The 27789-nt window shown below is 38.3% G+C and overlaps 1 protein-coding gene and 1 non-coding gene across 2 annotated transcripts in view; one reads left to right on the forward strand and one right to left on the reverse strand.

Moving 5' to 3' along the window:
* Positions 1-471: 471 nt before the first annotated feature.
* Positions 472-27789, forward strand: part of MSN (moesin) — a 123410-nt gene continuing 96092 nt past the window's right edge. Inside the window, exon 1 of the mRNA XM_049767246.1 lies at positions 472-640. Coding sequence (XP_049623203.1) covers positions 629-640 — 12 coding nt within the window. The 5' untranslated portion in view covers positions 472-628. The remainder of the gene's footprint in view (positions 641-27789) is intronic.
* LOC125999817 (small nucleolar RNA SNORA51) lies at positions 13708-13838 on the reverse strand. Its single transcript, XR_007492285.1, has one exon. It is a non-coding gene; the product is annotated as a small nucleolar RNA SNORA51 (small nucleolar RNA).

Below are 27789 nucleotides of genomic sequence, written 5' to 3' on the forward strand. Positions count from 1 at the left end.
AAAAAAAGCCTTCTGCACTCCTATGTTCATTGTTCTATTCACAGTAGATCTCATGTTTCGGAATTGTTGAGTCTGTGATTTAGATATAGAGCTACAGCATAAGTAGCAGTTTTGATATAAGCAGTAAACTCTGAATCAGTAGTAAGTAACCATCAGTGACAACGTTGGCCTGCCCAGGGTGTGGCCCAGGGTTAGGTAGTTGGCGCAGTGAAGCTAGAAGGCCTGGGATGAGTAAGGCTAGAGTCTGTGCCGGGTAAGGAGCGGGCTAGGGTGACACAGGCTAGGCGACTCCAGTGCAAAGGGACCAGTTGGGGTGAGGTCGGTGTTGCTTGGCTGGGTTAGGCTGGGCGGGGCTAAGCCTGAGTCCGGCAAGTAGGCGGGCCTAGGGCGGGGAGCTGCGCGGAAGCCGGGTCACAGAAAGGAGCGGATGGCGCAACGGGGGAGGTTCTTTCCTGGGTGGGGTTTGTGAAGTCGTGTTCCGTTAGCAGGAAGCTTAGCCATCACCCTTATTCTAGCGAGGGACTCATCCCCAGAGCCCAGACCTCCGGAGTCTGAAAACACTGTGCTCTCGGCGCTGCCCAGCAGCTCACAGCAAAACTTCTCCAACTCTGCCGCTTTAGTCGCCACTATGCCCAAGACGGTGAGTGCCTGGGTAGGGCGATGCGTAGCTTGGGAGTTCTAGCTGAATCTTGGAGCCCCTTACTATTGGCCTGAAACTTGAGCTGCCAGCCCGGCTGCTGCGCATTTCCTATGGCCTAAGGTGGGGAGGAGTAGCAGCAGGGTCCTGGGGTTAGTGTGTCCTCGGAAGTGATGGGATCTGGGGCTAGAACTGCGCAAGTAGATGCAATCTCTTTTTCAGTTTCCAGTACGGTGAGGTGTAACGATAGGAAGAGTAAAACAGGTTTACTCAATGGCCCAAACTCTTCTTGCGACTGGCCAGTGGGGCAGAGAAGACTACGAACACATTCCCTAATCCAAGGAGCTTGAGCATTTTGGGGGGCAAAACTGAAAAGAGAAAAACGATGATTGAGGGGAGCTTTTCAGAGCCCCTTGTACCGTCTCTACAGTCTTCCCAGGTGGCTTCAGCTGTGGAGAAACTCTCAGAGGCTTCTGATTTTCCCCCAGAATCATCTACATTTCTTTAGGCACGGGTTTGAGGAGAGCTGTTCCCTACTTTCTAAGGGGGAATAAGGGCTTATTTCTCCTCTCCACACTCCAGTTCCATGCTCTTCCTTTTATCTCATGGCTATCTCCTCACCCTTTCCAGATTGTTCAGTGTGGTGTGGAGTCTTCTTTTGCTGGGCCACACCTTTCTACAATGGTGGTAGTTCTTGAGATCTGATCTTTACCCCATACGCAGTTAAGAGAACAGCAGAAACCTCCTGGGAGTGGGGCCTAGTGGGGCCGGATGTCTAGGAGGGAGGGGCCAGGGAGTGTATTCCTGAATAATGAACTATGCTTGGTTTTGTGCAAGTCATGCCACATGGCTGCTGGGATCTTTCACTCTCTCAGGAAGGTCTAGTGACGACCCTAGCTTGAGTCTCTTAAGCAAAGCTTGTTGGGTTGGGCTAGACTATGCAGTACACCAATATTCTTTTCTATAGGACTACCTTATCCTTGTAGATTTGAGATAGTGAAAGTTTGCCTTAAGAAGGGCTGATGGGGGGTTGGAGTGGTGGCACAGCAGTAGGGCATTTGCCTTGCACATGGCTGACCGAGGATGAACCACAGTTAGATCACCTGGTGTCCCATATGGTCCTCCCAAGCCAGGAGCGATTTCTGAGTTCATAGCCAAGAGCAACACCTGAGCATCATCGGGTGTGGCCCAAAAACCAAAAAAAAGAAGGGCTGATGGACTTTAGGATGAGACCAATAGTAAGGACTCTATTTCTTTGGTTTTGTACAGAACTTGACTTGCCACATTGCTGTATTCCAACCTGACTGCCAAGTTGTTCTTGCCTTTCTAGAACCCTGCCCTTCAGAAACACCAGGCTTTCCGAAAATATGTGCTTATACCACGTCTTTTAAACTGTTAGTGGTTTTATGACATGGGGCTTTCCCACATTTCTCTGTCCTCCACCCTGCTCCCCAAATAAGAGAGAATCTGTATAGAAAGAAAGTTCAAATGACCCTTTCTTACCAATTGAGTGGATTATAACATTTCCCCCAGAAGCCTCTCTTGGGTTTTATATATTTGCAATTGACTCCTGGATTACAAAGTTGTGAGTTTTTTTCTGAACATGTGGGCATATCTCTCCATTATAAATTGGTGACTGTGCCCTCTTTACTCTAATTGCATATTTCATCCATAACTCTGAGATATCTTACCTTACTGAACTTGATATACCTAGAAATTATCTCAGAATTGCTTTAAGAATCCCATCTTAGTTAAAGGCGGCAAAGAACTCATCATGGTTTACCCTTTTTCTCAGGTATGAATAATATACTAGTGTATAAGATTAGGTCCAGGATACTGAATACTGAAGGTATTTTTATGTAGGTTGAAAATAAAATCAAGAGTGGACTGAAATTTGATAGGATATAAACAGGATAATTAATTGTGCATTGCTTTTTGGCCCAAGGAACAGTGTTCTGTGTCATATATGTTAAGATCGTAGACTCCTAACCTCAAAGTATCACAGATCTTAGCTATCTAAAATAGTAAATCAATGTTTTTCAACCTTTTCCTGACATAGAGAAATAAGGTTGGAGTTAAGACTTCTAATTTTATATGATTAATAGCTTTAAGCACCATGATTACAAACATGTTTGTAATTCAGTCATAAAAAAGAACACCCTCCTTCAACAGTGCAACCTTTCCACCACCAATGACCCCCATCTCATTCTTTCCCCACCCCCGTCTGCATTTGAGACAGGCATTTTATTTCTCTCACTCACTACCATTGTCATGATAGTTGTCAGTGTAGCTATTTCTCTAACTGAACTCACCACTCTTTGTGTTAAGCTTCATATCACGGGCTCATCCCTCCAGCCCTCATCTCTATTGTATTCTGGGTGTTATTACTATAATGTCTTTTATTTTTCTTAAATCCCATAGATGAGTGAGACTATCCTGTTTCTATCTTCTTTTGACTTATTTTAGTCAGCATACCGTATTTGCCAGCGTATAAGATGACTGGGCGCATAAGACGACCCCCTAATTTTGCAGTTAAAACAGGTTTAGGCCTATATTCGCTGTATCAGACAGAACGTTCCTGTGCTGCAACTGTATGTACCACAGTAAGCCAATCACAACAAGCAAAGGCTCAAAGGTTATACTGTCATAGACTTCCTCTCTGACTCTCGCCAATCTGAACAGGCTTTTTACAGTGTAGATTCGGGTCCAGAACATTGTCCAATTTGCGTGCATAAAAAGCCTGCTTGGATTGGCTGAGTTAGAGAGATGGTCTGAGCAGCCTTGCAGTGATTGGTGCAGGATCGAGTTGGAAAATTCATTTTGTGGCAATATTCGGACAATTTTTGTTTAGCGGCATATTGATTCATTTTTTGGGATATACTCAGCGTATAAGACGACCCCCCAATTTTCGGTTGACTTTTTTTTGTTTCAAAAGTCGTCTTATATGCCGGAAAATACGGTAATAATTTCCATGTCCATCTATGTATAGGAAAATTTCATGACTTCATTTTTCCTGATGGCTGCATAATATTTTATTGTGTATATGTACCAAAGTCTCTTTTGCCATTCATCTGTTGTCAGGCATCTGGGTTGTCTAGCCCAGCCTTTATGGAAAATAATATAGAGATTCCTCAAAAAACTGGAAATTGAGTTCCTAGGGATATACCCTAGGAATACAAAAACACAATACAAAAATGCCTTCCTCATACCTATATATTATATTTATGGCTATTTACAATAGCCAGAATCTGGAAGCAACCTGGAGTTGATAGTTTGTTTTTTGGGTTACACTCTTGACACTCAGGGGCTACACCTGTCTATTCGCTCAGAAATCGCTCCTAGCTTGGGGGACTATATGGGACACCGGGGATTGAACCAAGGTTTGTCCTGAGTCAGCTGTGTGCAAGGCAAACACTCAACCACTGTGCTATAACTGCCCCCTTTCTTTAAGACTTTTAGATGTTTTTTTCTACACAGTGGTTCTTGAAGCAATATGTGTTGTCCATATTCTGACACAGCTGACACAGTAGGTTCTTGAAAGACTGTCCTATCATTCGGGCTTCCTGATTCTCAAATGTTTAATTTGTTCTCGTGTTTAATTTGTGCAAAGTAATCAAAATTGGCATTAGTGTAGTTACATAGTGAGAGATGATGGTTGCCCCACTTATTTTTCTGATTCTACATACGTTAAATCACTACATGCCATCTAGTAACTTTAACTAGAAGGGAAGTGTGAAAATTGAGAAGACTATTTGAAAAATAAAAAGAGTTTTCTTCATATAAACTCTGTAATCTCTCCAGGGTTGGTTTCAATTTTACAGCCTTTACCTACCTTAGCCCAGGATCCCTTAATTCTGTTATTGCATGCAATCCTTCATATCAGTTCTTATGTTCTGCTTCTAATTGCAGGTTTCCTGATCATGATTGTAGCCAGAATGGTGAAAATTATTTATCCTCACATACACTCTCTGTGATAAGAAGGGGTGGGGAAAATTTCAAAAAAGTTATAAAAACTAAAATGCTTATATCCCACTCTCATTACATTTCAACTTTTTTTTTTTTTGGTTTTTGGGCCACACCCGGTGACGCTCAGGGGTTACTCCTGGCTATGCGCTCAGAAGTCGCTCCTGGCGAGGGGGACCATATGGGACACCGGGGGAATCGAACCGCGGTCCATCCAAGGCTAGCGCAGGCAAGGCAGGCACCTTACCTTTAGCGCCACCGCCGGGCCCCACATTTCAACTTTTAAAATTACATCACACATGATTTGTCACTGCAGGATTCTCTAAAAAGATATTGTATAGTATTATCAGAATATTTAAAATTTTTGGTTTGTGGGCCAGAGAAATAGCATGAAGGGCATTTGCTTTGCATGCAGGGTGGTGGTTTGAATTCCGGCATCCCATATGGTTCCCTGAGCCTGCCAGAAGTGATTTCTGAGCATAGAGCCAGGAGCAACCCCTAGTGCTGCTGGGTGTGACCCAAAAACTAAAACCCCCCAAAATTTTTTTTTGGTCTGTTAGAGTTGATCAACTCTTGTTATTTATTTATAAAATTTTGGGGTTTTGAGCCACACCCAACTTCTCAGTGCTTGGCCCTACATTTAGGGATTATTCCTGGTGGGGTTTAGAGATGGTTGCTGGGGATGAAACCTGAGTCAGGTGCATGCACTGATCAATGCAATCTTTATAGCCATCAAATAGTAAGAAACGAACTAGATTGATATATTATATTCATAACAATACTAGACCTTGAATCTAGGTCTTCATTTCAGGTTCAGTTTTGGTAAATTGTCTCTAATGTGCTATTTTAGCTCTACATATCAAGGGAATGTCAAGAAAGTGGCCAGTTCATGTGATAAAATGTAAAATAAAAACATTTCCATGAAGTATTCAAATGTTTCTGTATTTACTTTCAGCTAAACTTTAACTGATGTTTTGTGGATTGTTTATTCGGCCATTCCTAGCATTGCTTGAGCCACTCAAGTGACTCTAAAGTGGCACTTGGTGACTAGGAGACAAAATCTGAACCATTTAACCCTTGAACCAATCCTACCTACTGTAGGTGGGACAAGGGATCAGAAATAGAGATTATTAAAAGGTACTTTTCATTTTTACACTTCTTTGGATTCTAAAATTCACCTGGCTTTTTATAAAACTACTGGCAATACAGAATCATTTGGACTTTTCATTTGGTTTTCTTTTTTATATAATTGTTTTTATTAAATCACTGAATTGAAAAAATATTGATAGTTGAGTTTTGTTCAATGTTCCAACACCCATTCCTTTGCCAGTGTTCATTTCCTGCCACCATTTTCCCCAGTAACCCTCCCAACCCCAATCTCAGCATTTCTCTATGGCAGATACTTCTTTCTCTCTCTTCCTTTTAGGCATGGTAGTTTACAACAGTTTTTAAAGGGGTATCATGCATATCACATTACTTCATTTCAATTCCCTTTTTTTGTTCAGAATGATAATTTCAAACAGTTGTTGTCATAGTGATTTCTTCTCAGTCTTAACTGTACTTCCCCTAACATTTCTGTTGTCATTAGGTGTTATTCTTTTTTGCTTTGCTTTTTTTTTTTTTGGACCACACCCATTGATGCTCAGGGGTTATTCTTGGCTATGCACTCAGAAATTGCTCCTGGCTTGGGGATGCCCATATGGGATGCTGGGTGATTGTACCATGGTCCTTCCTAGGCTAGTGGGACACCTTATGCCCTGTGCCACCGCCCTGGCCCCAGGTGTTATTCTTTTTTTGGTATTGTTAATCTTTTTTATATATTTTTTGTTTCTTAACATTTTATTTCTTTTTTATGAACTCTGATTTTTTTATTTCAGATGTTATTATACTCTGGCTTTTTTTAAAATTCTGCAGATGGGTCTGATCATTCTATGTCTGCCCATCTCCCTCTGACTCATTTACTCAGCATGATTCTCTCCTATATCTATGTATAAGAAAATTTTATGATTTTATTTTACCTAACATGGGCATATTATTGAAGGTCCTCTAGGTTTTGATAGGCTGGTAGAACTAGAGGCCATTGTCACACCCTTGAAAGAATTCACTAATTTATATTCTTATTTATTTTTCGAAGAAGGTTACTCTTGAGTGGTTACAGACATGATATTTTTTGCTAGTCTGATAAAAGTTTTTTTTCCAACTGCCTATAACAATATCTTAACTCATTACTCTTCTCTCCTTATCCAGGAGACTTTACTGAATCCAGCTTTACAGAATATTATAGATGAAAGGGTTATTAGTGATCTATCTCTCTGACTTCATATTCAATTTATTCTCTATGAGATGAAAGTTACATTTATTTGAATACACTTTTAATGGTATTGGCAATTGTGTGCCCAGATCCCTTTGTATCATTCTAAAAATCCCTATCTCTTTAAAATGTCTAGATTCAAGATCTTGAAACTGAGATCTGGCTACCAACTCTTCAAGAGTTTTAAGGTTGGGACTCCATGGAGTTTCTGAAAATTTCTCATTGTAGGTTGGTAAGAATCAAATTTATTTTTGATAGGGTGAATGCCCAAGCACATTGGGACCAATCCTGGTGATACTTGGTTAACTTAATCAGACATTTCAGGGGCCAGAGAGATAGCACAGCGGTGTTTGTCTTGCAAGCACCCAATCCAGGACCTAAGGTGGTTGGTTCGAATCCCGGTGTCCCATATGGTCTCCAGTGCCTGCCAGGAGCTATTTCTGAGCAGATAGCCTGGAGTAACCCCTGAGCGCCGTTGGGTGTGGCCCCCAAACCAAAAAAACCCAGACATTTCAATGCTTGGATTTAATGGTAGTGGCAGTCACAGAGCCATATCTAGCAGTATTTGGGAGGCAGTCAGGGCTACACCAAATGGTGCTTGAAGGACTACATGGTTCCAAAGTTTGACTTTGTGTCCTTGCACATACAAATCATGCAGACCACTGAGCAACTTCCCAATTCTGATGGGTCAGTTTTGGTTTTGATCTTTCAAGGAAAACAGAAATTTTTATGTTTATATATTCCATTTCACAATATTTTCTTTCTTCTTGCAACCCTATTCCAGTATAAATCTATCTGTTCATCAAGTGAACAAGACAGTCTTGTCATGATTGACTAAATTTCTTGTTCATCCTACTGACCATTTCATGCTTGACAGAGCTCAAAAAAACTTTTCAAGTTCAGGTTCTGATTTGTGGTATGGAAATGTTCCCTTAGTGGGTTAGCTTTTGTATTCCTTTCCTTAGGTTGATGCTGTTAAAATGATAAGTAAATTGACTTTAGAATTTTTCTTCTTTTATATCCATATTGAGTTCACAATGTAGAGTTTCCAGCTTGGTATTTGATATATTACAATAATACGTCAGAAAAAAATAAACAATGAAGAAAATGGATATGTTCATGGCTGTTTTTTTCCTTTTCACTTAATAACTTACGGAGGAGAAAGGACTATATATTTTCTCATTGAGGAATAAGAGAAACAAATTAAGTTTGTATTGGAAATACTCTGCCTAGACTGAAAACCCTCTGAAAATATTGAAAACTTTAGTCTTTGTTTTCCTTTTATGTATTGCCTTTTTACTTATTGATAGCATGGACCACCTATAGAAAGAAATATCTAAAGAAAATAAATTAACTTATTATTTTCTGAGTTTGGTAGTTAAGTATAGTTGTAAACATAGAGCATATGGTGGTATAGAAACCAACTTTCTAAAATAACTACTACCATTTGCTAAGAACTTACCATTTTTTTGAGTTATTTCTAATAGTGCTCAGGGATCACTCCTTGCCCTGAATTTAGGAATCATTCTGGTGTTGCTTGTGTGATTATATGGGCTGCTGGAGATTTAACCTGAGGCCAAGACGAGTGCCCTCCCCACTGTACTATCACTTTGTTTCCTAAGGGCTTATTATTTACAATATATATGTATTTAGGATGACTCAGAGTTTCTTCAGCCTTAGTTTTCTTCTAGAGTTTTTGCAGGAATTTTTGAGTCATGAAGCAGTAGAGCTAGCCCTAGACATTTTAATATGAACTTTATGTTTTGTATGGAGACAGCAAATTTTAGAAATTGGAATGGAGTAAATTGATAATAGAATTGGAACATAAGTACATCTTGCCTGACCCCCAGTGTAGGGACAATATTTGAATGACTACTTTCAGAGTGACAATATTTACAAGGTGCTCAGTGATTTTTTTCCTCTCTCGGGGATTTGATTGACCTCAGTGTTATGTATTCATTTTTTTCTGTGTCAGAAATTTAACTCAGGTATTCACACATGCAATGAAAATATTATACTGCTGAGCCACACATACTTATTCCCTGATCAGAGTATTATTGTGATCATAAGAATAGTAGGTTCTTCATAGTGTAGAGCTAACTTTAAAAGTTGCTTTATATGGAAATAATTTGGACTGTGCCTTGGGAATGTTTTGTCATGGGCTCCAGGAAGTAAAGTTTCTGCTTTGACTACAAAGGGTAGTGGACAGCATATTGTGCACTGTAGGGAACTAAAGAGCAAAGCCAGGGGCTGGAGCAGTGGCACAAGTGGCCTTGCATGCACTAACCTAGGATAAACTGTGGTTCGAGATCCCCACTGCATTCTATATGGCACCCCAATCCAGGAGCGATTTCTGAGCGCATAGCCAGGAGTAAACGGTGAGCATCACAAGGTGTGGCCTAAAATAAAAAAAAATAGCAAAGCCAACAAGATGTTACTGTTTGAGATTAGGCTTAACTGTCCTCAAATGTTTTGTAGAGTTCTATTACTTCTCCATATTCATTGCTAGGGTGATAAGCCAAAACTGGTATTGAAAGTAAGACTTAGTTTTTCTTATTTCACTGTAGCTAATGTCTTGTTGGGCTTCACTGTTTTAGAAGAATATTTCTTTTTACCTAGGAGACAAAAGCTTTGAGAAAATTTACTCTGTGGTAATTATGTTAAAAAGATGTCTGCATCAGAGTTTCCCTAAATAGTTTCTACTATAGCAGGTGTTAGTCAGTGGGTGACTCAATTCTTCTAGGGCCTCAGAATTATTTTTCTATTCCTGCCACTCCTCATCCAAATTTTCTACCTTTCTTTTTAAAATTAAAATAAGCTTTTATTTTTTATTTTTGAGTTTTAGTCACATCCAGTGTCACTCAGTGTTTACTCATGCTTTTGTATGCTAGGAATCACAACTGGGTTAGCCTCATACAAGGCAAGAACCTGACTTACGGCTCCAGCGCCTACTCTGCCTTTCTTTTGCCAAATAAAATTTTGATTTATAAATCTCTACATATTCTGACTCGGTGCTCCAGCTTCATATTTTACTTAAGTTAGAATAATATTTCCTTTTGCATTTTTGTCACAGTATTTGTTGTTATAAGATGACTTTGAAGTGAATTTATCTGAAATGAAAGATTACAGTGCTTATTGTTTTGATGTAAACCACAGTGTAGTACATGTGAGCAAAGATCATATTACTCTTTCTAAAGTTAGTTAGAAACAATGATCTTATCTCAATTGTCAAGATTTCTAATGGTTTGTTGAGGGAAATCTTGTCATGGTTGCTTCAGAATTTGCTATGGTAAAATAACTTGGTTGCCTTTGTTGTCCAAATAATTATATGATATGTACCTTCCTATATGTATAAATATATGAGCTAAACGTAATAGTGCTCTCTTTATGCCCTTAGATTCCTAACACTTTCCAAAGGCTTTGCTGTGAGATATTAATTTGGAAAAGGCCAAAAATGATGGGAGTAATTTTTATAAAAATGACACAGTGATTTACAAAGATGTTGATAGTTGAGCTTCAGTAGAGAGTGATTACTTAATGTGTGATTATTATGGGCTTAGAAGTGTGGCATTTTTTAGCTAAGGCACTTCTAAGCCTTGAATTTAAAGAAAGAGCCTTTTGAGTAAATTTCAAAGTACAGCTCTTTTGTTATGCTTGATGACAGATCCTGATTTGATGCTAGTTTCAATGTACTTTTAGTGGCATAATGTAAGTTTTGACATCACTGGTATGGTGTCATACCACTGTGTTTATTTAATAGTAATGTTTTGTTAGGTAGCTCCAGTGATGTGTAACCTCAACTGCTGAAGTTCTTCCCAGCTAGTGATATTTTTACTTTGTGAAATTTAGGAGCTACATTTTGTGGCCAGACTATTAGTCAGGGCCTCACAAGATAAAGGTTGAGATGGGGGCACTTCATCATATATGAAAGCAGAGAAAAATCCCAAGTAATCCTTTTCTGAGTGTGCATTTGGAAGGTGACCAGCATTAAAGCCTAGGAGGGGGAACAAAATATGCAAATCATGCTTGATCAGTCTCTTTCGCAGCAGTCTCCCTTAAATATTTGGAATAGATGAAGACTTGCTTTTTCCAAGGAAATATATTTCGTATAAGATTTCCCGATTTTACTCTCTTGTTATAATCTACTCCTGCTGGTCCCTTTCATGAATCTTAGTTAGATGAAGTACTAGGATTGACTGATCTGAGATTTGGGAATACAAGATGGAGATCAAGGTTGAGACCAGTTAATTGATGGAGACCAGTTTTTGGTGTCAGTCAAGCAACACAAATCTTTGCTATCTTCATGGACTTAAAATGACACAGAATGCTCTCTGAAGGTCCTTGAAGATATTTGTATGGGATTGAACACCTCAAAAAAATTCTATTTAACCAGAATAAAAGTCATTTTGTCTTTGAATTTTTCTTTTCTCTACAGAAAAATATCAGAAATATGTAAATGGGGTAGAGAAAAGACTCCTTTTCCATGTTCCACTCTCCCCTTGACATTTGGGCCATAGTAGATTGAGCATACACTTGGTGAGAACATCTGCCTTTTTTTCGTTTTGCTTCAGGTTAATTGCCTCACTTTTCTTCTGGTCTTGGACAGCTGACCCTTAATTTGCCCTGATTTGGACCCAGGGAAAAATCTAGCCTGGTTGCCTTTCTTCCTGCCATAGTTTGGCTATTTTTTTATGGTTGGGAGTTTGCCTCCTGGCCTCAAGCCAGTTGCCAGAGGAAACTAATGAATAAGTTTCTGTCCGCCCTATGCCGTCAGTTTCTGGAGCCTTTCCTAATGATTGCATACCAGACAAGTCTGCCTTATTTAGCTATTTTCTTCCCACTCAATTGCTCATAATCACATTTAACCCATTATTCTTTCTTGGTATGGAGAATACCACCCTCAGTTTTTTATATCATCCGCAACATTTATTTTTGTTATAATATTATGTAAAGCATGACCTAAGACTCTTTCGTGGAAAAGATGAAAGTGGGAGCAGAAAGAGAATTTGGGAAAACTCTGGAATGATTGTGGTTTATTCTACCTTAATTTTGAATCTTTGCTGTCTTGCTTCTGCCAAATCTTCCTCTGCAAACATGTTATAGATCTCTGAAAGACCATCTTTACCTGAAAAAGGAACTCAGGGTTGAGGACTAGAATGAGTTAGTATTTGGATTCAGCATCTGAAAGTATTCCTTAGGAGTATGTAAAGGTTTAAGTTGATATGGTTTTGTGCTTGTCTTACACATAATTAGGCCGCTGACTTGAGTTTTCTGAGTCCTGAAATGGCTTTTTCTTCCTAATGCCATGCCTGTTGGCCTTTCCACAATGAGCAGTGCATATAAAAATTAAACTTAGAATATTGAGTAATGCTCCAAATGTGCATTCTAGGGCCAAACTCTAGGTTACCTCACAAAGACAGAAATGTTTTTTCAATGCCTGTTAGAATACACACACACACACACACACACACACACACACACACACACACACACACAAATGGGAAGGTGAAGATCCAAACCCACAGAAGGCCAGGTCTTACTACTGTATCTGTGTTCAGGTTTCACCCCTGGAGGCTCTTGGAGCACTGGGAATCAAAATGGACCCAGCAGCTTGAGCAAAAATAGTGGCTAGAGTGTTTTTCTTGCATGTAGTTGACCCTGATTCAATCACTGGCATACTGTATGTTCCCTTGAGCAAGACCAGGAGTAATTCCTGAGTTTAGAACTAGGAGTAATTCCCAAGCAATGCTGGGTGTGGCTCAAAAATATCAAAATGGGGCCAGCTGCATGCAAAGCATGTGCCTTAACCGTAGTAATTTCTCTCTGGTACAAAAAATTTGGAACCAGATGTTTATTAATGAAAGTATGTTTAAAGTAGAATAGGCAAATAGATGCAATGCAACTAACACTACCCTGGAATGTTAGCAAAAGCTTCCCAGTGAGGAAACTTGAAGGTTGGAGAGGTACTTAAAACTTCAAAGCTGAAAGAAATAATACACTAGAATTAGAATATGAAAGTGGCATGACTGGGCCAGAAAAAAAAAGCGCAAATGACTGAGTGCATGCTATGCATGCAGGAATTTTGAATTTTTTCCCTGGCACTATATGCACCTCTAGGGGCAACCCAAGACAGTGCTGGATTTAACTCTTGAGCATAGCAGGTGTGTCCCACTACCTCAAACAAAAGAAACAAAACATGTTACAGCTGGCTTGTTTTCTAAGCTTGTGTTTCTCTTGAACAGTTATCTCACTTGTCTGTCTCTGTTTCTTTGCTTTTCTATTTACTCTCTGGAAAAGTCTATATTATTTCTTAAACATACTTTTTCCCCATGACATCTTTATAAATAAGTTTCAATAAAACCACCTTGTCTCATAAAAAAGTTATGGCTTACTTTATGAATCTTGGTTCTGAAAGAAACAGACCACTCCTCTATCAAGATCCAAGAGAAAATAGTCGCTGCCAATACTTCCCAGGTAGTCAGGCCCTGGCTGGTAACTGGCATTCTCAGAAAGAGTAAGGAAGAACAATTTATTTTACAACTGTTGATTTTTATATTTTTATTATTAAATCTTGCTATAAGGAATGAAATGACACTGAAAAACATAACTCTCAATTGATACCACTCATCTTTTCTTCAAAATCACTATTAATATGTTCGTTCTATGACTTTAGCTCATTTTAAAATTATACACATATGATTTTAATTATATGCCACAAATTTTTACTGTTCTGCATTTTTTGTCTTTTGATTAATATGTGGTAGCCAACTTTTCATGTCAAATCACATTTATTTTTTTTTGTCCCCCAATTCACAATACAGACCAGGCAAAGAGCCTGTTAAGGTGTATATGGGGTGCATTTACTGTACCTCCTCTTTCTATACAGTCAGTGTAAAGAACACAGCCTGTGCTTAGAATTCGGAGGCCTTATCTTTTCTTTTTTTTTTTGATTTTTTAATATATATATATAAAAATCCTTCACCAGTGCAATATTCCCATGACCAATATCCCAAGTGTCTTTCCTCCCCAAATCACATTTAAAAGTTTATATGAACTCATCAATAAAATTGTTAAACAAGCAGAACATGTAAAATTTACCAAAATATTGTAAAATCAAAGGGACCATATTTTTTTATTTATTTAAACGCTAGGGTTACAAAATTGTTCATGATTGAGTTTCAGTCATACAATGTATAGCACCTTTCATCAGTTCTCATTTTCTGCTGCCAATGTCCCTAGTTCCTCCCCCCACCTCCCAAACTCCTGCCTGCCTCTGGGGTAGGCATTTTACTTCTCTATCTCACACTTTCTCTTCCTTTTTTTTTCTTTTTGACACTGTACTTTGCACGGTTGTTAATTTACTTGGAAAACAGTGTTAATAAGGAAATTTACCTTTAATGAATGTAAAAGATACTGTCAGTGGTGTTAGCTCCTAAGCAAGTTCACAACCTCCCTCAGGTTTGCTTAGGGTGGGGTGGAAAGTGAGGATGGAAGGTGTCCTGAGAAAGGCCTTTGGAGAGGCTGCAGTGAGACGACTTGCTTTATAATCAGGGAGGAGTATTTAAACATTTACACATCTAATAGGATTTACCTACTTGGGAAGTTTGAACAAAGAGAAGGGAGGGTCTTTTACAGGACTCTCTTGATCTGGACACTAAGAGAATTTTTGGGGTCCCTCTGGAAAGTGGGTGATGGATTTGGCAGTAGTAATAACAGAGCCACACTCAGTAGTAGTGGGGAAATCTGCATTCTGCTTTATTGAAATTACAAGGGCTATTTAAGCAAGAGTTTTGCAAGTCATATTTTTTGTGGTATGGAAAAAAGTTTGTTTCCTTGTGGAGTCAAATATATATCTTTCTTGTTAATAAAAACTTTATCAGTGCATTCTGTTTAATTTTCTAATCAATTTACATGCCTATAAGGCGGGTTACAGATATTCTAAAAGATACATTTTAGAGCCAGAGAGATAGCACAACAGTAGGACATTTTCCTTGGGTGCAGAGAGATAGCACAACAGTAGGACATTTTCCTTGGATGCAGTCGACCCAGGATGGACCTGGGTTTGATTCCCCGCATCCCATATGGTCCCCTGAGCCTGCTAGGAGCTATTTCTGAGCATGGAACCAGGATAACCCTTGAGCGCTGCTGGGTGTGGCCCAAAAGCCAATAAATAAATAAATAAATAAATAATAAAATTAAAGATACACTTCAATCAAGAGACAGAGATGAAGTAGAAAGTCTGTCTGAATACAGGCGGGGGTGGGGTGGGGAGAAGGAGGGAGATTTGGGACATTAGAGATGGGAATGTTGCACTGGTGAAGGGGGGTGTTCTTTACATGACTGAATCCCAATTACAATCATATTTGTAATCAAGGTGTTTAAATAAAGATATTAATTAAAAAAAGAAAAAAAAAAGACAGATGAGTTTCTGTTTGCGCCTAGAGGCTTCCCTGGGATCAAAGAGGTCAAATTTTAACATCTCAATGTTTTTCCTCCCAGGCCAGACCCTGGGTGTCAATTCTGATGTAAATTAGAAGATTAGCAAGATGCCAGGTTTTTTTTTTTAATCAAGGTTCTTTTCTTCTGAAAAAAAGAAAAAAACAAAAAAACCCCCCAGGCTTTTTGCTTTTAGGCTTTTTTCAGATAACCAACTTGCTAAATTAAAAGCAGGTGTTAGTCAAAAGGGCAAAGTCTGACTTAAGAAGACAAGCTTGATTTAAAAAGGGGGCAAATCTTTACCTTAGAGCTTTCCTAACAAGCCACTGTTATTTCCAGGCCAAACCTTGAATGCTATTTCCAAGGTGAAAAATTAGCAAGTCACCAGAAGTACCTTATGCATCAGACATGCCCCCTAAACAAACATTTCTTTCATCTGAGAGGGCAGGGTGGTGGGGCAATAAAGCACAGCGCATTCTATCAATAACTAACTGTATTGAACTAACTAAATACCTGGTAGTTATTTCAGTTTCAATATGTTTCCTGTTGATGCTAAGTTTTCCAGGTAAAGAGGTAAATGCTTAAATGGATACACAGTATGGCAGAAAGGAGATTCATATTGAGGCCAAATAAAATATTTGCAATTATAAATAAACTAAGATTGAGAAAATACCACAAACGCTTATTAGGGGGGTGGTCTCTCTTTATTAAAATCAGGTCTCAGCCATGCCAGGAGGCTCCACAACAGAGCCACTGAATTTATCTGCCCCTAAACTGTGGCTTGTGTCCTTACTAGTGTGCGCAGCATGTCAGATGTGTAGATGTGACCTATGTGACTAGGGGGAATATGACCTAAATGTCCCAGGAAAGGAACGGTGGTGGGCACCGTTGTGACATACGAGGTGTTTACTCTAACAAGCACTCATCTCCCACCACCCCCCCAATGGGATAGGGAAGGCCTGCCTACAGAGTGCCTCCTTTCAGGGAGTGGGTAATGAGTGTGAGTCTGTCCAGCTAGAGTGGCAATCTCAATAGGGGCCCTTGGCTAAAAATGAAGAAATGAAGTTGAACCTAACAGACATATATAGGGTTCTCAATCAACAAATAGTACGTTATGTAGTTCTTCTTGAGTACATTCAGTATATTTTATAAGATAGATGATATGATTGGTCACAAAATATAGCTCTATAAAACCAAAATTATAAAAATCATTTAAACAATTTTCTCATACCATGATATTTGAAAATGGAAGTTAATCAAAATCAGAAAGGGGGAAACACTCATACTTGGTACTAATCAAAAATGATTTTTTGTCACATTGGCAGTGCTCAGGCTTACTCCTGAGCCTGCGCTAAAAGATTACACCTAGCTAGCAAGTCTTCAGAGGTCTATGGTTTGCTGAGTATAATACATAATTTGGTGTGTAGGCAAGTGTTCTACTCACTTTACTGTCTCTAGTGCCCCAATTATTCTTGAGAAAAAATCCATAATTATACCAATTAAATAGAAAGAAAAAAATAAAAATAAAAAATTAAATAGAAGTAAAGTAGTAACAACTAGCCAAAGATGACATGATGAGAGCTTTGATCCACAGAACTGATCTACATGGGATGGAAGGAAGGGTGGTTTCCTGCAAAGTGGGCATTATGATGGTGGCTCTAGTGTGGGAATATTGCATGCATAAAGAATCATTAACAAAGCATGGTACTTCAATAAAAATGGAAATATAAAATAGTGTTTGTTTTTTGATAGATATGAAGAATTATGTAGTGATGCATATGGAAGATCAAGTCATTTAATTTATTATTAGTTTGGTTATATTTTGCTGTGCTTAGGGTTTACTATTGGCTCTGCCTATTGATCACTTGTGATGGGCTCAGGGGACCATATGTAATGTCAGGGATCAAACCCGAATCATGAGCTTGCAAGGCAAGCACTATACCCATTGTACTCTCACTCCAGCCCACAATTCTTTATTATTTGAAAAGACATCATAGAGGTTGAAACAGATGACATTCTCACAATACATGAAGGAATCTTTTTCACCATATTCATTCTACTGCTGGAGTTTTTGCTATAAGACATTGTCACTGACATGAGAAGATATATCTTGGCAGCTTTGATTTAGATATGCATAATTGTTATCAATATACTATTATTTGTTCATGTTTTTCATTTTAATTTTAAATAAATTCTTGGATAATTTTTCTCCAGCCTTTTATTTTGAGTCTATGTTTGTTCTGACTATTCAGGTGCGTTTCTTGTAGGCAGCAGAAGGTTGGATTGAGTTTTTTGATCCATTTAGCCATTCTGTGTCTCTTAACTGGTGCATTTAGTCCATTGACATTGAGAGAAAGAATTGTCCTGGGATTTAACGCCATCTTTATTTCGAAATTTGGTGTGTCTTTTGGGTAGTCTTGTCTTAGATTAGGTCTTTCAGTTTTTCTCTTAAGACTGGTTTTGTGTCTGTGAAGTTTCTGAGCTGTTTTTTGTCTGTGAAACCATGTATTCTTCCGTCAAACCGGAAAGTGAGTTTTGCTGGGTTTAGTATTCTGGGTGAAGCATTCATTTCATTCAGTCTTGTCACAATATCCCACCACTGCTTTCTGGCATTGAGTGTTTCTGGTGACAGGTCTGCTGTAAATCTCAGGGAAGCTTGCTTGAACGTGATTTCCCCTTTTGATCTTGCTGTTTTCAGAATTCTGTCTCTATCTGTGGGATTTGTCATTGTGACTAGGATGTGTCTTGGGGTGGTTTTTCTGGGGTCTCTTTTGGTTGGTACTCTTTGGGCATGCAGGATTTGATCACATATATTCTTTAGCTCTGGAAGTTTCTCTTTAATGATGTTCTTGACCGTTGATTCTTCCTGGAAGTTTTCTTCCTGGGTCTCTGGGACTCCAATGATTCTTAAGTTGTTTCTGTTGATCTTATCATAGACTTCTATTTTCATCTGTTCCCATTCTTTGACTAATTTTTCCATTGTCTGCTCATTTGCTTTAAGTTTTTTGTCTAATCTCTCCTGCTGTATGGAATTGTTATGTATCTCATCTTCCACAGCACCAAGTCTATTCTCAGCTTCTGATACCCTGTCCCAGAGCTTATCCATTTTGTCATTCACTTCGTTTACTGACTTTTTCAGTCCTGTTAGTTGACATGTTATTTCAGTTTGGAGTTTTGTGATTTCTGTCTTCATATTTTCTTGGTTCTTATTAGTGTTCTGTTCAACTCGATCCATGGTTTCTTGGAGTCCGTTGAGCATCTTCCATATTGCTAGTCTAAAGTCCTTATCTGAGAGGTTGATTAGTTGGTTGGTCATTATCTGGTCCTCAGAATTGTCATCTTCATTCTCTATGTCTGATGCTGGCCTGCGTTGTTTCCCCATTGTCACACTTGTATTGTGGGTTTTTCTACGTGTTGTGGTGGTATTTATTGTCTATATGATGCAGGCAGCACACTCCTCTGGCTCCTCCCTTTCTGGATGGGCTGACTTGCCTCTAAGGGAGGGGAGTCCTCCGTGGATGAAGCCTCACACTGGGTCAAATCTTAAGCCCGAGCATGCAACAGAGAAGACAGTCCGGAGAGAAATGTTTGCTTCTGTGATATAGCACCGTTCTTAGTGTAATTTTTCCTTCTTGTTGCAATGGTGTTCTTTCCTTAGAAAGAGTGCACGGCCGCGTAGCGAAGCGGAGCGGCCGTGCTCCTCTGAGCCTCCTTTTGCCCCACTCGCAAGAGTTTCACGCAAGAGGACAGTAGACAGACATATACAGGTCAAACTCACAGTTTTTCACAGTTGGGCCCCACTGGGCCGGTGTACTTTCGTGGATTTTCCCCGCCTGTTGTCACACACAGGGAGCCGGCTTTTGCAGGTAGGCATCAGGAAGCATCAACTTTATTCATGCCCTATCCACCACATGTGTGTGGCCTATCTCATAACCTTTCAAGCATTCAGCCATTCTTAGCTAGCCCTGCGTCTTAACTCCTTTCAGCCATCTTCCTTTGACCTCCATGCTGGTCAAAGACCAAAAGAGGCAAAGACCCAAAAGCCAGAGAGCCCAGCAGGGCAGAAGCCTTAAATAAATTCTTTAATTGAATCACCATAGTTACAAAATTGTGCACGATTGTTTCAGTCATACAGTATACAAAACTCATCCGCCATGTGCATTACTCACCACTAATCTCCCCAGTTTCCCTTCTGCACTCCCACACATCCTCTTCCATGCAGACATTTTTCTTTTCTCTCTCTACAATTTTCTTTCCTTTTCCACACTGTGTTTTCAGTATTGTTACTGAAGGGGTATGATGTATATTAATATTTCCTTTCAGCACCCAATTCTTATCCAGAATGATCTTTTCCAACTATCATTGTCTTAGTGATCCCTTCTCTGTCCTAACAGCTCTATCCTTATATTTGTGGCAAGCTTCCTACCGTTGACTGATCCATCTAGCCCTTGTTCTCGGGATATTCATACCACACAATATTTGAATCCCAGAAATGAGTGTAATTTCTACCTCTCCCATTGACTCATTTTACTCAGCATAATACTACATATCCATTCGTGTATAAGCAGATTTCATGACTTCATTTTTCCTAACAGCTTCATAGTATTTTATTGTTTTATATATCAGTTTCTTATCCATTCATCTGTTCTTGGACACTTAGGTTGTTTCCAGGTTCTGGCTTTTGTGAGTAATGCTGTATTATTCATGAGTGTAAATGGCTTTTCTGCATTATGTTTTGGGACTCTTAGATTATATTTCTAGGAGTATTATTGCTGGGTCATAAGAAAGCTCAATTTCTAATTTTTTAAGAATATACATATTATTTCCAAAAACACTAGACCAAATGATATTCCCTCCAGCAGAATGAGAGTGCCTTTCTCCCTTCATCTGTGCTAACACTGGTTGTTCTTGTTCTTTGTAATTTATGCCAGTCTCTGTGGCATGAGATATCTCATTGTTGATTTTATTTATATATATGATGATGAATGATATGGAGAATTTTTCATGTGTTTTTTGCTCGTTTGTACTTTGTTTTGTTTTTGGGCCTCACCCAGTGATGCTCAGAGGTTAGTCCTGGCTATGTGCTTGGAAATCGCTCCTGGCTTGGGGGACCATATGGGATGCTGGGGGATCGAACTGCGGTCAGTTCTAGATTAGCACTTGCAAGGCAGACACCGTACTGCTTGCACCGCTGCCCTGGCACTCATTTGTATTTTTTGGAGGAAGTGTTTATTAATTTCTTCTTCCCATATTTGGGTGAAGTTAGAAGATTTATTCTTCTATACTGGTGCCAGTGCTTTATATATCTTAGATATTAATGCCTTACAGATGGGTATTTGGTGAATAGTTTCTCCAAATCCATGGGCAGTATTTCTGTCCTACTCACCATTTCCTTTTAAGTGAAAAAGCTTCTTAGTTTAATGTAGTCCAATGTGTTTATCTTTGTTTTCACTTTGTTAACCAGTGGTGTTTAGTCCTTGATGATGCCTTTAGGTTCAATATCATGGAGCATTCTACCTAATTTTCCTCTATGTACATTATGGTTTCATGTTTGATATCAAGTTCTTTAATCTATTTTTATTTGATTTTTGTACATAGCAGTTGAGGTCTGAGTTCAGATTTTTGGATGAAGTTGGCCAATTTTCCTAACACTATTTGTTTAACAGGCTTTTCTTGTTCCACTTTGAATTTCTTGCCCCTTTCTCAAATATTAATTTATCATAAGCTTGAGATCAGTCTCAGAATATGTACCATTAATCTGTGGGTCTGTTTTTATTCCAATATCAATTAAAACATTCCCATGTTTTAATGACTACTGCTTATTACAGTCTGAATTTGGGGAAAATGATGCCTCTTAACTTCTTTTTCCCAAGGAGTGCTCTAGCTGTTTCTTGAGGTTTATTTTCCCATATGAATTTTCAGATTTTTTTATCTACTTTTTGAAAAATGGCATGGCTGTCCTGCACTAAAACTTTATAGTGCTTTGGGTATTATTGCATTTTAATGTTACTCCTAATCTGTGAGCAGTTATGTGTTTCCATTTTCTTGCATCGTCTTATTTTGTGAAGCAATGTTTTGTAGTTTTTATATGTCTTTGACCTTATTAGTTAAGTTGATTTCAAGGTACTTGCTTTTATTTTTTATTAATAATAATTTATTTAAACACTGTGATTACAAAAATGTTCGTAGTTTGGTTTCAGTCATTGAATGAACACCACCTTTCACAAGTGAAACTATTTCCTGCCACCAAAGTTCTCCAGAAAATCACTGAAGGACCACAAAAGTCTTAATGATTTTCAAAAGCTGCCCGGAGACATTAATTAGGTCTGCCCCTTTCTTGATATTCCTAATTCAGAGTTAAGCAATTTGGTCCTGACTCTGAAAGGTGACTCTGCCCTGGATAGCTCAAGACAACTAACTCCAGAGGCTCAAAGAGAATTGGACTTATGGACCACCTCCAGAAATTATATCTTATTTAGTTTACTTCTGGAAAAAAGGTATGGATATTACTTTTTGCTATAACTCAATCACCAACAGCTGGGAGTGTTCAATTGTCAGGTCCTTTACAATGGATTTATTTACATAATAAACAACCTCACATTGTTCTACTATATTTGGATTTAATTCCTTTAATAATTAAGGGCTGACTGAGAACACAATGCTTTGCTGGGATATGACTCCCATATCATCACGTTCCTGTTCATGCACTATTCTGTGATATGTGGGGTCTCACTCAGCTAGCAGTTTCACACAATAAATCAGACAGTCACAGGCAAAGGTGTGTTTCATCCAGGGGGGTGACAGGCAGTTTCTTTGATCTTTCTGAGACAGTCAAGTTTTTTATGCTGCTTTCTCCTGCCACTTTTATTAGCCAAGGTTAATGTAAATAATCTGATGGTCAGTGTTGACATAATTAAGGGTACTTGTGCAAATTATCCCAGAAAAGGTGAAGGGAAATAGTAAAATGATTTTACACAGGCCATAGCTGGTGATGCCAGGGATTACTCCTGGATTTGTGCTCAGCATTAGGGCTTTTGGTTCTTTGGCAACATGTGGGATGCCTGAGATGGAACCTGGGTTGGTTGTGTGCAAAGCAATCATCTTATTTGATATGATATCTCTCCAGCTCAAATTACTATTTTTAATAGTTGAAGGGTCCAAGAGATAGCAGAACTTTTTTGATCCACAGAATCATATACGGTCCCACTTTTACTATAATTTTAACTAAATTAAATAGAATCATTGTAAATTGCAAAGTTATTTATGGTTGACTTTCAGGTGTATAATGTTCATACATCAGTCCCTTCACCAGTGTTCACTTCTCTCTACAAATACCACCAGATACCATCTGTCCCCATTTCATTGTGCCTATAAAGCAGGAACTTACATATTTTTAGGCACTGTGGTTTACAATATTGCTGCTGATAGAGAATCATGCATATCATAGTCCTTTCAGCACTATATCCTCATCCAAAGTGACTGCTTCCCTTAAGCATTTTCTGTTGTTCACTTTCCATGACTGATCCTCCTCCCTCCACTAGAATGTTTCTTATTGAAGACCATATATTATGCTCTTCCTTTCTATTCTCTTGGATACTTAATATTTCTCAGCGATATTTCTTTATATGCCACATATGAGAAAGATCACTCTGTGTCTGTCACTTATTTTGACTAACTTCACTCAGTGCTTTAGATCCATCTATATTGTATCAAATCACATGAATTTATATTTTTCATAGGGTCATACTTTGTTAATATGCTCCATAGCTTCTTAATCCAGTCATTTCTTCTTGGGCACTTGGTTTGTTTTCAGATTTTTTCTGTTGTGACTAGAAGAGCAATAAACAAATGAGTGCAGTTGTATTTTTGACATTGTACTTTTGTGCCCCTGGGCTATATTCCCAGGAATGGACTTTCTGGATCATACCGAAGCTCAATTTCTATTTTTTTGAGTAATGCCCTTTTGTCTTCTAGAAATATTGGAATTGTGAACATTATCACCAGCATGAATAGGGTTCCTTTTTTCTGGCACCCATGTTAACACTAGTTGGTGTCTGTCAATAGTTTCCAGTCACTCTGGTTGTGAGGTAATATTTTATTATTATTTTGAATTGCATTTTTTTGGTGACCAGTGATACATGGTATTTTTCCATATATATTATACCATTTTTATTCTTTCTTCTTTGAAGAAGTATTTGCTCATCTCTTCTCACTTTTGATGGGTTTGAGTTCTACCAGTGCTTTATATATCTTGGATATTTGCCATCTATCGTATCAGTGATGGGCTAAGGATTTCTTCAATCTACAGGGTTTCTTTGTAGTCTGGTTCTTTTCCTTTGAGGTGTAGAACATAATTTAATTTTATTGTTTATCTTTGCAAATAGTGTTGCATCCTTCACAAATATTTCTCTATATATCGTAAAGATTTCTGTATATGTTCTGAATGATGTAATTATGGACATAGGTTTAATAGTGAGGTCTTTACATTTAATCACCATGATTAGAAACATTCATAGTTGTGTTTCAGTTATAGAAAAGAATACCACCCCTTCACCAGGGCAACATTCCCACAACCAATGCTGCTCAACTCTTTCCTCCCCAACCCCTTGACTATATTTTATCCAGAGTCAACCGTGGAAGATTGTAGAGTTCAAGAATTTGTCCATTTTTTCCAAGTTCTCTTGGTTGTGACATAAAGTTTCTCAGTAGTTTCTGATTACCTTTTTAATCTTTGCAGTATCTGTAGTGATCTCCCCCTGTTTACTTCTAATCCAGTTTATTAAGTTTCTCTCTCTTCCATTCTTTGTGAGTTTTGCTATAATTAAGTTTCTCTCTCTTCCATTCTTTTTGAGTTTTGCTAGTGGTTTATCAATCTTTTTATTTTTCAAAGAACCAACTTTTTTTCTTTGATCTGTTGGAATTTTTTTGGATTTCTACTTTAAATTTCTGCTTTTAGATTTGATTTCTGGTCTAAGATATTTATTTTTTTCTACCTGACTATTTTTGGTTCATTATGTTGATCCTTTTCTAATTTTATTAGCTATGACATTAAGCTACTTATTTAGGCCCCTTCCTTCTTGATGTGAACTTGCAAAGCTATACATTTTCCTTTTATTGCCACTTTTGCTGTGTCCCTCAAATTCTGATAATTTATGTTTTTGTTCACATTTGTTTCCAGTAATCTTTTGATTTCCTCTTTGATTTCATCTCTGACTCAAGAGTCAGCTGTTTAATTTTCAGGTGTTAATGTTTTCTTCTGTGTTCCTTTGTACTTCTCATTTCATTGCATGGTGATCTGAGAATGTAGCCTGTAAAATTTCTATCCTCATAAATTTATGGAGGTGTGTTTTATGGGCCAGCATGTGGTTTATCTTGGAGAAAAATGTGAATTCAGTTTTCTGGGGTGGAGTGCCCTATATATATTTACTAGGCCACTTTCTTCCACTTCTCCTTTCTGAGCTCAAATATTATTTTTGGGGGGTCACACCCGGTAACACTCAGGGGTTACTCCTAGTTCTGTGCTTAGAAATCACTCTTGGCAAACTCAGAAAACCATATGGTATTATGGGAATCAAACACAGGTCCATCCTGGATCTTCTGCGTGCAAGGCAAACACTATACCACTGTGCTATTTCTCTGACCTGCTCATATGTTCTTGTGTTTTGACCTAGTTGACCTATCAGTGAGTGACAGGGCAGTGTTGACGTCTTCCACTATTATTGTGCTGCTATTGAAGTCTTCTTTTAGATTTGTTAACAATTGTATTAAACATTTTCTGGTCCCTAATTGGGTGTGTATATATTTAGGAGTGTGATTTCTTCTTGTTTTACATATTCCTTGATTATTACAAAATGATTGTCATTGTCCCTTATAGCTTTTCTAAGTCTCAATTTGTGTCATCTGATATTAATATGGCCACTCCAGCTTTTTTAAAGGAGTTGTTTGCTTGGATGATTTTCCTCCAACCTTTAATTTGAGTCTATATTTGTTTTGACTATTCAGCTATGTTTCTTGTAGACAGCAGCATGTTGGTTTCAGCTTTTTGACCCATTTTGCCACTTTGTATCTTTTTTTTTTTTTTTTGGTTTTTGGGTTACGCCCGAAAGTGCTCAGGGGATACTCCTGGCTTCATGCTCAGAAATTGCTCCTGGCAGGCTCGGGGGACCATATGGAATGCCGAGATTCAAACCGATGACCTTCTGCATGAAAGGCAAACGCCTTACCTTCATGCTATCTCTCTGGCCCCCACTCTGTATCTTTTAACCAGTGTATTTACTACATTGATTTTGAGAGAGATTTTGTAATGGGATTTAGTGTCATATTTATGTAGGACTTTATTCTGTCTCTTGGTCTGTTCTGATTTATAGTAGACCTTTCAGTTTCTTTGAAGGTTGGTTTTGAGTCTGTAAAATTTCTGAGCTGCTTATTCCTGGAACTATGTATACTTTTTTAAAACCTGAATGTGAGTCTGGCTGGGTGCAGTTTCTAGTGCAGCATTCATTTCATGAAATTTTGTCACTATATCTCACCCGCCTACTGACCTTGAGGTTTATTGTGACAGATATGCTTTAAATCATAATGATGTTCCTTTGAATGTAATTTCCCTTTTTCATATTGCTGCTTTTAGTATTCTATCCCTACCTGTGGGATTCATCATTTTGTCTAGGATGTGTTTTGGGTTGCTTTTCTTTAGGACTCTTTTATCTGGTACACATTGGGCATGTAGGGTTTGGTTGAATGCTGTCTTTAGCTCTGGGAGTTTCTCTGCAGTGATGTCCTTGACTGTTGATTCTTTCTGGAGATTTTCTTCCTTGGTTTCTGGACTCCAATGCTTCTTATGTTGTTTCTGTTGAGTTTATTGAAGACTTCTGTTTTTACATTTTTTGAGGATCTTTTGAATTAAAGCTCTTTTCCAATCTTATCTGTTGTATGGAGTTGTTATGCATCTTATTTTCCAAATCACTGAATCGGTCCTCAGCTACTGTTACTTTGTTGGAAAGGCTTCCAGTTATGTTTTCATTTCACCTACAAATTTTATCAACACCTATTTTTTTAGTTTGGATTTTTTCTGATTTCTATTTTCATATCATCTTGATTATTATTTGTGGTTTGTTCAGCTTGATCCATGCTTCCTTTGAGTTATATCAACATCTTCCATGTTTCCTCTCTAAACTCCTTATCTGAGAGGCTAACTGAGTGGTTGAGACTTTTTTGGTCATTATAGTTGCCATTTTTATTCTCTTTGGCTTGCATTGTTTTCCTATTGTCATTCTTTTAGTGTGATGTATTCTTTGTGTTGTGCTGGGGTTCATTGGGTTAGAGATTGCATGACCATGAAGCAAAGCATAGTGGTCACACTCCTCTGCCTCCCCCTTTTGTGGGCAGGGACAGCACACCTTTGAAGATATGCTTTTAGAGAACTTCTGGGAGTGATGGTTCCTGTTCAGCACACAGCAGAGCAGAGCAGAACAGAGACAGTCACAATGTCTGCCAGGGCTAAAGCATACAGCAGGAACAGTCAGTCTCTGCCCTTTGTGGGTGGAAACAGCTCACCTCTGAAGAAGTGCCCTCAAGGAACTTCTGGGAGTGATGATTCCCAGTCCAGCACACAGCAGAGCAGAGACAGTCACAATGTCTGCCATGTGCTAAAGCACACATCAGGAATCCTAATATTGTGGTCTTTAATACATTTTATTTTATTTTTGTGTATGGTGCTGGAAAAGGATGAAGTTCATTTTTCTGCATGTGACCAGTTTTAAAAATGTTCCATATTGAAAAAGCTTTCTTTATTAAATTTCAGAGTTTTTCTTTGTTTACTTTTTATCAAAGTGGCCATGTTCCCCAAGGTTTGAGTTTTTAATTTTAAGCTATCGATCTGCTATTCCTATTCCAGCACCACACTGTTTTAATTGTCATCACTTCACAGTACAGTTTGAAGTTGGGCAAATACTATTTCATATTTTCTATTTCTTAAGGAATGCACTGGCTTTTTGGAGATTTTGGTTAAGACTTGGGGATTATATTTCTATAAGAATTAAGAATTGTTTTATTTATCTTTATGTAATTTTTATTTTGATCATAGTGGCTTACATATTGTTGACAATAATATTTAGGTACATATTTACATATAATCAGGGGGGATTCCCATCACCAATTTGTCCTCCCTACATCTCCGTTTTCGTCCTACCTCCCATATCCTCTTTCCTCACCCCCAGGGCTGCTAGAATATGTGGTCCCCTGTTTGATTTATTTTTTTGAGAAATTTCATGGGTAATCTTATAAGGACTGCACCAAACTGTAAGTTTTGGTATGCATTGCCATAATGATTATGCTTCTCTGTCTTCTTGAGCAGGGATGTAGTTTCCTTTCCTCATGCCATATTTCTTTTTTAAAGTAGTATGTTGTATTTTTCTTTGTACAATTTTTTTAACTTTCACTACTT

The sequence above is a fragment of the Suncus etruscus genome, chromosome X (assembly GCF_024139225.1).
Source record: "Suncus etruscus isolate mSunEtr1 chromosome X, mSunEtr1.pri.cur, whole genome shotgun sequence".
Lineage (NCBI taxonomy): Eukaryota > Metazoa > Chordata > Mammalia > Eulipotyphla > Soricidae > Suncus > Suncus etruscus.